The following is a 13,506-nucleotide window of genomic DNA, read 5'->3' on the forward strand; positions in this document are numbered from 1 at the left end:
TTACAGACCGTATCAAACAGGGTCTAAGATAAAAAGGTACCTACTATGAGTACTACCGTATAAACTCCCTTACGAAATACGCAGTACATGGCAAATACCAAGACCCACGGCAATCCTTCCTGTCGGGGCTGAAAAGGGTTTAGACGCCGGCTCCGCTGTACCCGCTGGGTGTATCATTATTTCACTGGTACCAACCATTATTGGAAACAATTACAGCGTAAGATAGTCCATCCCGCAATCATTATTGCTGCTACCATGATACCATCCCATTTCCCAGATACCTAAAACGATGATGACGATAATTCCTAGGAATGATGATACGCCTGGGTGGAGCCTGATTTTCTCATTATGCTGCTGCGTTGGATAGAAGGGAAAGACAAGTGATAGTGGGATGGTTGACCGCCACTGGTTCTGGTAAACCATGTTCTAGTTAATAAATACCTTGATCTCCTTCATTATCATCTTGACTTTTTTCTTCATTCACCTGTTTCTCTTCTTCCCATCCTTCCTTATCTTCTCGGGAAGCCGTTTAGTGAATTCTTCCAACAACACTGATCCGGCCCGCCCTCCCCATATAAGAGTGATATCATCTTCCATTCTTTTATCATCCACTCATCTCCCTCCTACGTTACTCTTACCTTACTCTACGTCTACATACTCTGTCAACTCTCATCTACCGTCACCATGCCTCGCTTCGATGATGCTGACTTTGGCGTCGAGCCCGCTCCTCCTGGTGCTCGTTCGCCCAGAGATGCCCGTGGCAGTGCTTCTGGCTCTCTCCCCATCCCCAACGAGGCTGGCAACACTGTCGAGATTCCTGCCACCAGAAGCTCCATCAGTGATGCCGCTCAGTTCATGCACAACCTGAGCTTGTCTCCCTCGATGCGGGATCGTCGGGGTTCTCGCAACTCTTTCGGCACTTCCCTCCCCATTCCCAGATCCCCTCGTGTGTCTCGCCTATCTTCTGTTCGCATGGCCGACGCCTCCTCTGTCTCTCGTGACATCCTGGCCTCTCAGGTACAGGACATGTCCAAGGAGAAGGTCGCTGCCGCTAAGAACATGGCGTTCGCTTTCGACATCGACGGTGTCTTGGCTCACGGCAACCACGCCATCCCCGAAGCCAAGGAGGCCCTCAAGATGCTGAATGGCGACAACGAGTTGGGAATCAAGATCCCCTACATCCTTCTGACCAACGGTGGTGGCAAGACTGAAGCCGCCCGTTGCGAGCAGCTGTCTGAGATCCTGGAGGTGCCTATCTCGACCGACCAGTTCATCCAGTCTCATACTCCAATGCAGGCATTGTCCGAGTACTACGAGACTGTCCTCGTCCTAGGTGGTGAGGGTCAGAAGATCCGTGAGGTCGCTGAGAACTACGGCTTCAAGAACGTCGTTCACCCCAAGGATATCCTTGCCTGGGACCCTACCGTCTCTCCCTGGCGCACATTCACCGCCGAGGACCGCGCCGAGGCCAAGCCCCGCGACTTCTCTAAGATCAAGTTCGACGCCATTCTCGTCTTTGCTGACTCTCGCGACTACGCTACCGACATGCAGCTGATCATCGATCTGCTGCTGGCCGAGGACGGCAAGATGCTGACCCGCGCCAAGGACCCCGTCTCCTCCCGCATCCCCATCTACTTCTCCCAGGGTGACTTGCTTATGCCTACCGACCACAAGGGCCCCCCTCGGTTGACTCAGGGTTGCTTCCGTATCGCCATCGAGGCGCAGTACAAGGCTCTGACCGGCGTCGACCTGGAGCGTGTTGTCTACGGCAAGCCCGAGCGCGCCACCTACACCTACGCCGACGAGGTGCTCAAGGCCTGGATGGAGCAGATCCACAATGAGAACCGCCTGCCCAAGAACATCTACATGATTGGTGACAACCCGCAGTCGGACATTGTTGGTGGTAACATGTACGGCTGGAACACCTGCCTGGTGCGCACCGGTGTCTTCCAGGGCGGCGAGAACGACGAGCACAACCCCGCCAACTTTGGTGTCTTCCCCAACGTGCTGGAGGCCGTCAAGGCTGCCGTCCGCAAGGAACTTGGCCAGGAGTTCAAGTTCAAGTGGAACCCCAAGGTCAACCCGGTCACCCACGGCGATGGCTCTTCCGCTGTCGAATAAATCACTTGACTTTTCGCACTTGGACTACAACTTCGCTACGTGACAAATGACTTGAAAACAGGGAAAAAGTGGCTGAAGAAATGGGTTGAACTTTTTATTATTATTCTGGGCGTCTGGTTTACTATCTGTTTCATTGATTTACGGTCATCATTATCATCATGTTGATCTAGACGATTTTGCATCTTCGGGTTTTATGGGCTAGGACTACTGATATCCATCGGCGCTTGTCTGGATGCCCCGTCCGGCAAGTCGACCACTGCTACAACTGGTTACAATTGATTTTCTTTTGCTTGCAAATAGACATCTTCGATTTGCGTCATGAATAGAGTTCGTTATTCCGTTCTTTGCATTATTGAAGTCATGCGGTCATCGTTGACGCCATACTGACGAGGTGTATCTGTTCAACGAACTTTGTTCAATTAAGGTTAGGTTACCTGGAAAAGGAAACAAGCCAATTCTCCGAGAATCATCCTAATACGGAGTATTGCTGGTGTCTATCAACGAGTGGCAAAACCAACTCGGCAGCGTCCGAGTCACCTGTCAGGGACAAACAAATAGCGAGAATAAGAACTCTCTAGACCATGCACAAGTACAGCAGGGTTTGCCTTTGACAATTATGAACCGGGTATAGCCCCCAACGTAGCAATGGCAATGGCAAGGCATGCGACATGTCAGTCAATGCAAACTAAACTAGACCGAAGCCACGACGCAGGCCCAGCCGGCTTCTATCCGGTCGGGACGGTGGCTTGTCGCTTGCAGGGATTGACCATCATTTATGATTTCGATTTATGATTTTTGCGTGCATGGCGCTCTGTTACGGGGTACTATCTTGTACGTGTACGACATGATGTGGTATGAACGGAGTGAGATTCATTTGTCTCGGAAATACATTGCCGATCGAAGCGTAGCATGTCGTAGATAAAGTACATACAACGGGGGTATATACGGAAAAGTTCGGTGTATACCCGGCTCCGCTAACAGTGGATGGCATTGCTCGTTCAGACGCTGAAGGATTGTCCACCAGGATGATAAATGATGGCTACGATATGAGCAAGACGCTTTGCCAGAACTCGACCAGCTGAAGACCAGTTTTCAACTTCAATGGACGGAACATCCGTGCCGCTTGTTGATACCAGGTGGGGTGGTGGAGGGATTGCCCTGGTGGTAGCCACGTCGTTGACGCCATTTATGACGGTCGTCCGTCAAGTTGAAGGGCATCCACTGGGGTAAGATCATGAGGTCTCAGTACTTAGATAGGATACAGCTCCTGGCACAACCATGGTGCGGGAGTCACTGGACAAGTGCAGTGTCTCGTCCCGCTTGCGCTTAGAGACAACCTTGCAAGCGCTTTTATCTCTTGAATAGCACAGAATCAATGACCTACATTCATCTCGGACATTGACCTTCTCGGTCCAAGAAGAGTTGCCCAACTTGGTGATGGAAGAGACGGAGTGATGAACGGGCTTCGTCTGGCCGGGAGTCTCGCGAGCAAAGTCGATCAGGTCCCCGCTACCTGGACTTGTGGCTCTAACATATGACTGACTGCGTGCCGCTCATGGACAAGGCAGCATGCAGGATACTCGTTACGCCTATTGATCATCTTATCATAGACTCACGGGGGCAGCCCCAGGTTGTGTTGGCAACCATAGTGAGAGAATCGATAGTGGATCCACCGACTGCTCTCCTGTAGGCATGTCGCGCGTGCAAAGATCATGTGCAACTTTCTCCGCGCGTGAGAAATGACAATTTGTGCCTGGTGCCAGAGTGCTCTGCGTGGTTTCATGCAGTGATGTGAACCAAGCTTCACTGGAGTATGCTGGTAGCGTCTTCGGAAGGCTTGTCCTGTTTAGTCTGATATCGGAGATCCACATTGATCTAGTGCCACCAGGATCACCAAGCTCGATAGACCGTTGGACAATGAGAAGACGAGTGGTGAAGCCATCAAATGAATGGCAGGTACACCGGGCCTATTAGTCAGTCCCAGAGTATTGCAACCGCCAAATGGTCACCATCGCAATGAGCTCATGCTGACAACCTTCGCCTGTCAAGTTGCAGTCATCGGCTACGAGAGCAATATCGCCCGAAATGATGGTCGTCCCACAGAACTTATAGACCTGCCCCATGCTCGGGATTCCGAGGCTCCTAGACTTCAGGCTTGGGATTCATCCAGTCAGGCCGACGCTGATCTCTTGTCTCTTACAATTATCGTTCCTTTTATCCGCTCTCCTCATCTCACGGAATGCACCCAACGAATACCGCCGCATGGCAGATTGCCGAAAAGGCAAAGCCTCTGGAGGTCAGGCCCGCCGCCTACACTCCTCCCAAGGGGAATGAGATTGTTATCAAGAATAGCGCCATCGGCCTGAACCCCGTCGACTATCTCCGCCAGGAGCAGGGCGCCGCACTGTTCTCCTGGACCACCTACCCCACGATCATGGGCACCGACGTGGCAGGTGAGGTCGTCGAGGTGGGCTCCGGCGCAGCGGCACACTTCAAACCTGGCGACCGCGTGCTGGGACTGGGTAGCGAGCTCAAGGACAACAACCCCGCCGAGGGCGCTTTCCAACACTACACGGTCATCCCGGCCCAGGTAGCGTCCCCGATCCCCGCAGACCTGTCGTACGAAAACGCCTCCGTCATTCCGCTGGGCATATCGACGGCGAGTTGTGGGCTGTTTCAAAAGGATTACCTGGCGCTGCGGTTACCCACGAGTCCGCGGGCTGCGTCGAGCGGCCAGCTCGTACTAATTTGGAGCGGCTCGTCAAGCGTCGGCAGCAACGCTATCCAGCTGGCGGTTGCGGCGGGCTACGAGGTCGTCACCACCGCGTCGGCGAAGAACTTTGAGTACGTCAAATCTCTCGGTGCTAGTCATGTCTTTGACTACCGCAGCCCGACTGTCGTCGAGAATATCAGTAAGGTCTACGACGGCAAAACCGGAGTTGGTGCGCTGGCCATCGGCACGGAGGCGGCAGGCCCTTGCTGTGAGATCCTTTCCAAGGTCAACTCACGCAAGTTTGTCTCCTTGACCAATCCCCCCAGTGGTGCATTGCCGGAAGGCATCGAGTCCAAATTCGTGTTTGGGGCTGCTGTCAAGGATAACGAGATTGGACCAGCCATCTTCGAGGCTTTCCTCCCCAAGGCGTTGGCAGCGGGTGAGTTCAAGTCTGCCCCAACAGCCGAGGTGGTAGGTAAGGGATTGGGATCGATTCAGGCGGGGCTCGAACAGGTGAAGAAGGGTGCGTCAGCCAAGAAGTATGTCATCAGTCTGCAGTAGAGGTCTTAGAATGTCAGACGTCCTTATTTGTGTCGTTCGACTTCTGTTCTGGAGTGCTGGCTTAGTGATATACAACCAGTAAATCTTTTTGTCAGGTACTGGGACCAGATCGCACAGAAGACCTCAAATGTTTCTAGGTCAATACGGATTCAACAGTTGCTATTTTGCGCATTTCTAGATTATTCCTCGTGAATGGTTCTGCAGGACCGCCTGTAATTCCTACGGAAGCTCGAGACCGTTCAAGGTCGCAGCTCAAGCAGATGCACGTTAGGCTGTTTCTCGTAAAGTCCGCTTAAGGTAAGTCCGATCAATTATTATGATAGTATTGATGTTTCAGAGATCGAATGAGGTTCTCATATGATTAACTCAGCATATCGACCAGTGTTTCTCCTTCATCTGGAGGGTGAGACTTTGGGGGTGTCCTTGCGATTTCGAGTGTGCACATTAGTTGCAGTCAGTCAGACATAATCGGAGACTGAGGTCACATGTCCCGGGGATTCTCGATTGAATCTCTCCTCGGTTATGCGCCAGTAGCAATGAACCCTTTTCTTAGCATGATCCGCAAGAGGCGAGGCATTGTCATGTCATCCCTGCTAGACCTAGTGACTACTTACCCAGGCGATTGCACTAGGTGCACATCATTGAATGAGCACCCCTCGTAACTTCGTAGATGCGGTGTATATCACACAGCGGACTGATCCAAGGAATCAAGGGGTTCCGGCCAAGAATGAAGGGGTCTAGGCAAGTGAACTCAGTGCTCTTTAGGAATATGGGAATAGACAAGGAATAGCGGACGGAGTAGATAGTTCAAGTCTTGGCTGGATGATCCTCCTTGGCATTTTCTTCCCTGAGCGGACAGAGGAGTAATGTTGACCGCGAAGGGATGGTTATGCGGTCAAGACATGCATGGTGAATGCTAACTTGACGATCAACATACCATAGTCAGGAGTTGGGAGGAGAAGATCATCATCCAAAATCCGGGAAATTGGATATGTTGCAGCTGCAGAGCACGACGAACAGCAAGGGAAAATGCCAAATGAGATCAGGTCATGTGGCCTGTCCTTGAGGTGAAAGGAGACGAGGACGGACTATGAACGGAGTCCGCAGGGAGGAACTATCTAGACTACCAGACTAGTGAGCATCTGGTCCAGCCATTGTGCAATAATAGTCCACGTATTTGAGCTAAGCATTATTATTGTCTGCTGGAGCGGGTTGACCCATTTTCCGGTCGGAAATCTATTGCCAGTTGGTTAGAGTTGTATCGAGTATGGAGTACGGAGTAATAATCCTTGATTTCCGGGTTTGCTAAGGTAGATGGTCAGGTGATGACTGTTGCAGAGCCAGGGGGATTTGTATTGCTAATAGAAAGGTCAAGTGACAAATCAGAGACACAGCTCATCCTGATCTGATGATGCCCTGTTAAATGTAAGTGTCAGACCTCCGCATGATCAACCATTCACCCTGAGAATGGTTGACAAAGTGACAAATGACAGGTCAAGCTGAGAGAGCTAGTGTGCACGCTAGCATAACTGTTAGGTAAGGCAAAACAGGGGGCGCAGGTTTAGTTTTAGAGAACGTGGCTGGATCTGGGGTATTCTAGACTAGTCAGTGTTCACAGTACAGTATGGTCTATGGGAGTACTCTGTACAAAGGACGACAAATTTGCCTCTTCATTTTGTGTATTCATGTCAATGAACAACTAATGATTGATTGATTTACTTAAGTTTAAACAAGGAATAAACATTCAGATGTCCATCTATCTACAGCATAGCAGGAATGTTTCGGGTCAAGTTGCATAAATTGATTATGTAATTATGTTCCACCAAAACGCTAACAATGAGCTAGCGGGAGGTTCGCATTATGTCATAAAATGCTTGCGGCGATCCCAAAGAAGATTAGGCCAAGAGATGGGCCACGGTAGATTTCAATAATAACATCCATATGTCTGCAATAATGATAATAATGGACAGACAGGCATTATTGTCCCTTGTAGTTAACCTTGCTTATAAGCTATCAAATATACCGACATTCAGTGATGGTTCTCTACCTCATCCATGTTGAAGCTGTCGTGATTTATGACGCAATGTTTTCATCGCAGAAGGAATCCCCTATTCCCAAGTAATACTAGCGCACACCGCCAGGTTCTGATTGATAATTTTAATTCCAGATTTAGAGCATTTTAGAAGCAAGAGGAAAAAAAGAAAAGAAATGGAAGAATGACGATCATTACAACGTCCGATGCTTCTTCACTAAAAAAGTCCTGCAAGTACTATCAATACTACTATCAATTACGGATATTACCATCTCCAAAAGAAAGCTGTCTAGATACCCCATACTTTGTTTGCCGCATTCATCATGGCCAATTCGCCCCATGTGGCCGCATCTTGCCCTTTCCATGGCGCCCAGCCCGGTGGTTCTCATTCTTTCTGTGTCTCTTGATCTCTGTCTGCTCGTTTTTTGCCGCCTCCGCTTTGCTGGCACTTTTTTCGAGAAAGTTTTTATTTAGAAGCTGTACCGTACTACCTAGGTAGGATGGATTTTGCCTTTGCTTTTCTGGTCTCCTGACATGCTCTGACTCTTGCCTCCCATTTCATCGCTCACCACTCCTACTCTTCCATCTACCGTCAATCTACAAACTCTTCAGACTACTATCCGCAAATAGCCTTCTACGCAAGTGACAGTCCGTCCTTTTGCTCCTACTGGTCGCATTCCAACTTTGGACCGTGCATCAGTTCGGGAAACGCGGTGGTGTGCCCATCCGCTGCCATCGAACGGATAATCCATAGTTCAATAGCGAATTTCTGTGACTAACAGCTTCCTCATTCTCCTCACCTTAACAAACTCCGCCGCCCCTCTTTTTTCCTCTGCTTCGGTAAGGAATTTAAGAATCTGCTGGTAAATCTGGGGAAAAATTGAGAACTAATTAGCTAAGAGAAAAAAAGGAAGGAGAAAAAAAAAAAGTCCGTCTCGTTCGGCCCTCTTGTGTTCCCCTTTCCTTCCTACACATCCGTATCCCGTCCGACCTTCTTTCTCCTCACCTAGTCGGCGGATTATATAGTTCGGTGGCCTCTTGCAGGCCCCTTCCAGTCCATCATGTCTTCCGTCGCCGCCTCTGCCGTTCCCCTACAGAAGCCTACCTATTCTCGGTTTACTACGGCTCCGGCTGTAGACACTAGTCATCCTCATCTATCGCGCACTTCCTCGCCGCACTCGTCCGCTTGCTCCTCACCCAACGGATCCAGATCTAGCAGTCGCCGTCGTCCGTCGTTTGGTTCGATCAAGGAGGACGTCGACGGTAAGCATTCGTGCACATGTATCGGCAAGGTCGCACATGCTGATTGATCTTCTCCGTACAGGCATTGCTCAATCGTTCGTTGATACACACATCACCCAGTCTCCCACAGAGCAGACCAAACAGACATCGCTGTTAGCGATTGATATGCAACACACACCAGATTTCTGTTGTCCTTGCGGTGGTTTTCTTGGTTGGAAACAGATTCGACTCGGAGGAAAGAGTCTCAGCCGGAGTTATGGCGATCTTCGCGCGTTGGGGGCTATGCACACTCGGGGTTGGGCGTGGGAGAACAATGCGGTGGTGAATAATCCTCCCACGAAGACGGTGCAATCCAAGTCTCAGAAACCCCCTCCAGGCTCCTCGCGGCTAGAGAAACTGCCACCGGAAGTTCTCGGTGAGTTTCCCGTATGCATGCCGGACATCAGCTCGTCCACTGACAATGCCACTGCAGATCAAATCATTTCCAACCTGGCTTTGGATATTCCTCCTAATGGCTACACACCACGGAATGTCGACCTGGTGTCGTGTCTCCTGACCTCCCGTACGTTGCACGCTGCCACACTTGGTGTGTTGTACCGAAACATGACCTTCCCGCACTCCATCATCTTCTCCAAGGCTCTCAACCACATGTCGCAGTATCCCGCGCTCGGAACGCTCGTGCGTCGTCTGGACTTTTCCCATTTCACCTCCGTAGGACTCGGACGCACCAAGCAGATGAATGCAGAAATCCAGAACCTCACCTCCACGACGCTGCTGAAATGTTTGGATCTTCTGCCAAACCTTAAGGAATGTCTGCTGCAGGAGCATGTGGAAGGTGATATCAGCGTGGATATCGTGCGGAAGATATTCCTCGGCCTGCCCAACCTACATGGTGTTGACTTTTGCGGTTGCGCTACCCAGTCATTCTCGGCGGTTTTCCAAGAAGCCTTGACCACAGGGCCGGGTCTGCCTCTGAGCCTACCGAATCTCAAGCGGGTGTCCCTACACGAGTGTAGCAGTCTGCCTCCATCTACTTTTGAGGTTCTTCTCCCTCGTCTGATCAATTTGACGCATCTCGATGTCACGCACACGCAGATCAGCGAGGCGGCGCTCTTCTCCATCCCCGAGACCGCACAGATTACGCATCTCAGCCTTTCGCGGTGCACTCGGTTGAAGGGTCCGAGGGTGGTCGAGTTTCTGACCACGCATCCGGCAGTGTGCAATACGCTGGTGTACCTTAACCTCCTGACCGATCCCACTCGCTATCGGATTCTCGAGGAGGACGATGTCTCTGCTCTTCTTCCTCGGTTGCCCAAAACCCTCCGCTCGCTGAACCTGGGGGGTGCCAAGATCACCTCGGCTCATGCGCCTGCCCTAGTGCCTTTGACCAAGCATCTGGAGGAGCTCGGCTTGAGCTCGGCGGATTTGTCCTGCAAAGACCTCAATATGTTCTTCGCTCCGCCTCCAGTGTTGGATAATCCGGGCTCGACCGAGGCGCCGGAACCGTGGGTGCCGTCCTCGTTGTGCTACTTGGATCTCAACAAGGTCACGCAGTTGTCGATTGGCACTATCTTCAATACCAATACTTGCTTGCTCCTTTCGCAGCAGAGTTATCCTCTGCAAGTCATTGAATTCAGTGACAAGATCATTGCTCCGCTGAGGGAGAGAATCAAGAATAACCGTGCCTCCAGCGGCTGGACCGTCCGCGAGCTTGGCAGACGCGGCTGGTACGTACGTGACCCTGCATCTATGCCAAACCAAGTCCCCGACGACGGCTCTCGTCCCTGGAAAATGGGCGCCCGTTGGTGGGGGATGAGGAAGATCCCGGTTGCAGTTGGAGACGTTGGAGGCATCTATGGCCATTACATGTTCAAGAAATAAGTCCTGGAGACAAAGAGTGTTCCTTCCTGGCTGTTGCTTACGACTTTTGATTGTTTAATACCCTTGCTATGCTTCATTTTCTTCTCTTGCTGTCCTTGACGAAAAATGGGCGGACTCATTTATGATACCAAATTGCAAGCGTGAGCGACAAAAGTGCGGGTGTGATCACTGGTTACTCTGTTTGATAATTTGCTTTGCTTTCCTTTGCTATGAATTGTCCAGCATCTTGTGTTCTGCATAGCGGGAGCGATTCTCATAGCGTTACGGTTGTGCTTCTCTGGGATGGTTGCTAGGCTCTTAAGGTTGTTGATCAATCCTTACTCCATGACATGTTCGCATTATAACCTTGAGATCAATCCTAGCTGCGTGGGTATACAGAGGGCAATTCTGGCTGTAAAGTGTTCTTCTTGTTCTGCTTTGACGCCGGGGGTTTCATGAAAATGGCGTCATTGCTCTGCTGTCTGTACATTTCGGTTTGATCTTATAGCTAAATCTCATCTCAAGTTAAAGGTGCCACAAGGGTTAAATGATGTCAGTAGCTCGGATTCGTAGTCTTCTTCATCTTGTTCCAACCTGGGGCCGTGAATTTTTCTGGATCGAGTCTGTGACGTGCAGACTGCTACCTGTCACGTGATCATCTGCATCCTCCTACGAGAGCTGCGGAGCCCATTTTTACAAGACCTAGAAATCATCCCACTTCCCTCCCACGAAACCTTCACAGAGGGCCGCTGACCTTCCTCTTCGCCGGCCTCGCCCCTTGGAAGGACTTTTTTCTCCTCTCCCGATGGGCGCATCCCGATACGCCGCTCAGGACAGTGGAAGCTGTCGAGTTCCAGGACGATGGCACCTCCGAGCGGATCGGCGGCATACAAGAAGAAAGATGGCACCCTGACCATGTCTCAGGACGGCCAGTCCATCTCGTGGATTCCTGCGGCTGGCGGCGCTACCGGAACAATTACGATTCCAGTTTCTCAGATCACTAGTACGTGAGATGGCCACTCGGTTGTTTCTGTGGGGGTGATTGACCAAGGCAGATCTACAGCAAACCCCGGCTAGTAACCCCAAAGTGATGCTCAAGATCTTCGTTCTCCCTCCCAACACGCCGAATGATTCCCCGGATCAATACGTCTTCTCCTTTACGGCCGGGGCCAACGCCCGTGCGGAAGCGAACGCCATCAAAGATGCACTCAGCGCCGCCATCCAGGCCGCCAAAACCGCCGCGAGTGCGACTCCGACCCCGACACCCGGTCGGACAGGAACACCCGCCGGCGGGGAAGGGTTGTCAGCCGCCATGGCGATCGCAAGTGCGGTGTCCTCGGCCGGGCGGGCCCCAAAACCCTGGGATGACGACCAGCGGCTCAAGGCGGACGTGGAGCTGCAGCAGTCGCTGCTCAAGGCCGATGCGAACCTGCAGCGCATGTTTATGGAGTCGCTGCACACCAAACCAGATACCCTGTCCGCCTCGCAGTTCATGTCGCAGTTCTGGTCGACGCGGCTGCACCTGCTGCGGGCGCACGCGATCGAGCGGTCGCAGACGCGCGGCTCGTACAATGTGCTATCCTCGCTGAAGCCGCGGGTCGAGGACAACGTGACCAAGCTCAATATCAGCAAGGAGCAGATCCAGCTCATTTTCAGCCAGCATCCACTTGTGAAGAGGGTATATGATGAGAATGTGCCGAAGCTGAGCGAGCAGCAGTTCTGGTCGCGATTCTTTCAGAGTCGTCTGTTCAAAAAACTGCGCGGCGAGCGCATCTCCGAAAACGATGCGACGGATGCCATTCTCGACAAATATCTGCGCGAGGACGAGCAGGCGAATCTCGAGCGGGAGGCGCACGTGCCGCACTTTTTGGATCTGGCGGGGAACGAGGTCAATAACAGCCAGCGGCGCGGGAATCGGCCGGATCTGGACATGCGGCCGTCGGGGGTGGACAAGGTACCCATCATTCGGACGCTGAATACGCTGAGCGAGAAGATCATGGCGAATGTGGCGCCGGTGGATCGCGACCCGTCGGCGCCTGTCGGCATTGATGAGGAGACGTACAATGAGCTGCAGTTGCGGGACTTGCGCGGGGACGATGAACAGAACAGGATTCTACTGAATATCCGGGATCAGAGTCGGTTTTTCTCGCAGGCCAAAGTAACCGAAGATGAGCAGAGTCGGCTGTTTGCCAAGCAGGATCCCGACCAGATTCTCCGTGATCTACGTGGCCAGATCGACCGGGACCTGCCGACCGATGGGACAGCGCCATTGGGGAAGCTGGTGGAACCAGAGGAACTTGAAGATGAGGACGAGCAGAAACATGATCAGCGGGTCGGATCGCAGGCCAACTTGCAGCGCGCATCGAAGCAGATCCTTGACGCCATCCGCGACCGGCGCAACCAGACGGAGGCTACATCTACTGGGGGGACGTACGGATTGTCGACCAATCTGTATGATAGATTAACCCTGACGCATGCGACAACCACGGAGTTCCTTCACCAATTCTGGCAGGCTTTTCTGTCCGGAAATCCCGATCGTGCGGCTGAGGTAGCATCGCTTGTGGAATCGCTGAACCGGGCCATGGAACGCATCCAGTCTGTCGCAAACGACGCCGAGGCTGAGCGCCAGGTGGAAGTGAACCGACTCAAGCAGCATGCACGAGAGGTGCTAGAGGCTACTGGCAAGAAGATCCGCCTCAATCTTGCGGGAGTTACAGGTGGAGAGAAGGCTGTCAAGCAGTTGCTGGGGTTCACCATCCGAGCATTGGAGACTGCTTTGGCCAAGTACAATACGGCATACACTGAAGAAATGCAGCGATTGCAATCGCTGGAAAATAGATAATGTATATGATTTTATCTGCATCCAGTATAGTATAACTGTAGACGCTACGGTACTCCGTAGATGTAAGTCAATCATGGATCGGCATGCCGACTGACTCGGCTTCGGCCCACAGTTGGCGCGACGTGTTCACCATCC

At 52.0% G+C, this 13,506-nt stretch overlaps 4 protein-coding genes across 4 annotated transcripts; all 4 read left to right on the forward strand.

The window, feature by feature from the left end:
- Positions 1 to 684: 684 nt before the first annotated feature.
- NFIA_104500 (phosphatidyl synthase) lies at positions 685 to 2,121 on the forward strand (the record flags this gene model as incomplete). The annotated part of the gene is made up of 1 exon (XM_001266858.1): positions 685 to 2,121. The coding sequence occupies one exon, from the start codon at positions 685 to 687 to the stop codon at positions 2,119 to 2,121; it is 1,437 nt and encodes a 478-aa protein (XP_001266859.1).
- Positions 2,122 to 4,360: 2,239 nt separating this feature from the next.
- On the forward strand, positions 4,361 to 5,395 carry NFIA_104510 (zinc-binding alcohol dehydrogenase family protein; the record flags this gene model as incomplete). Its single annotated transcript, XM_001266859.1, has 1 exon — positions 4,361 to 5,395. The coding sequence occupies one exon, from the start codon at positions 4,361 to 4,363 to the stop codon at positions 5,393 to 5,395; it is 1,035 nt and encodes a 344-aa protein (XP_001266860.1).
- A 3,093-nt stretch (positions 5,396 to 8,488) lies between these two features.
- On the forward strand, positions 8,489 to 10,550 carry NFIA_104520 (Leucine Rich Repeat domain protein; the record flags this gene model as incomplete). The annotated part of the gene is made up of 3 exons (XM_001266860.1): positions 8,489 to 8,690; positions 8,752 to 9,084; positions 9,142 to 10,550. 3 exons carry the CDS (start codon positions 8,489 to 8,491, stop codon positions 10,548 to 10,550), a joined length of 1,944 nt encoding a protein of 647 aa, XP_001266861.1.
- An 840-nt stretch (positions 10,551 to 11,390) lies between these two features.
- Positions 11,391 to 13,371, forward strand: NFIA_104530 (TFIIH subunit TFB1 family protein; the record flags this gene model as incomplete). Its single annotated transcript, XM_001266861.1, has 2 exons — positions 11,391 to 11,532; positions 11,585 to 13,371. The coding sequence occupies 2 exons, from the start codon at positions 11,391 to 11,393 to the stop codon at positions 13,369 to 13,371; spliced, it is 1,929 nt and encodes a 642-aa protein (XP_001266862.1).
- Positions 13,372 to 13,506: the final 135 nt, after the last annotated feature.

The sequence above is a fragment of the Aspergillus fischeri genome, genomic scaffold (assembly GCF_000149645.3).
Source record: "Aspergillus fischeri NRRL 181 1099437636245 genomic scaffold, whole genome shotgun sequence".
Taxonomy (NCBI): Eukaryota; Fungi; Ascomycota; class Eurotiomycetes; order Eurotiales; family Aspergillaceae; genus Aspergillus; species Aspergillus fischeri.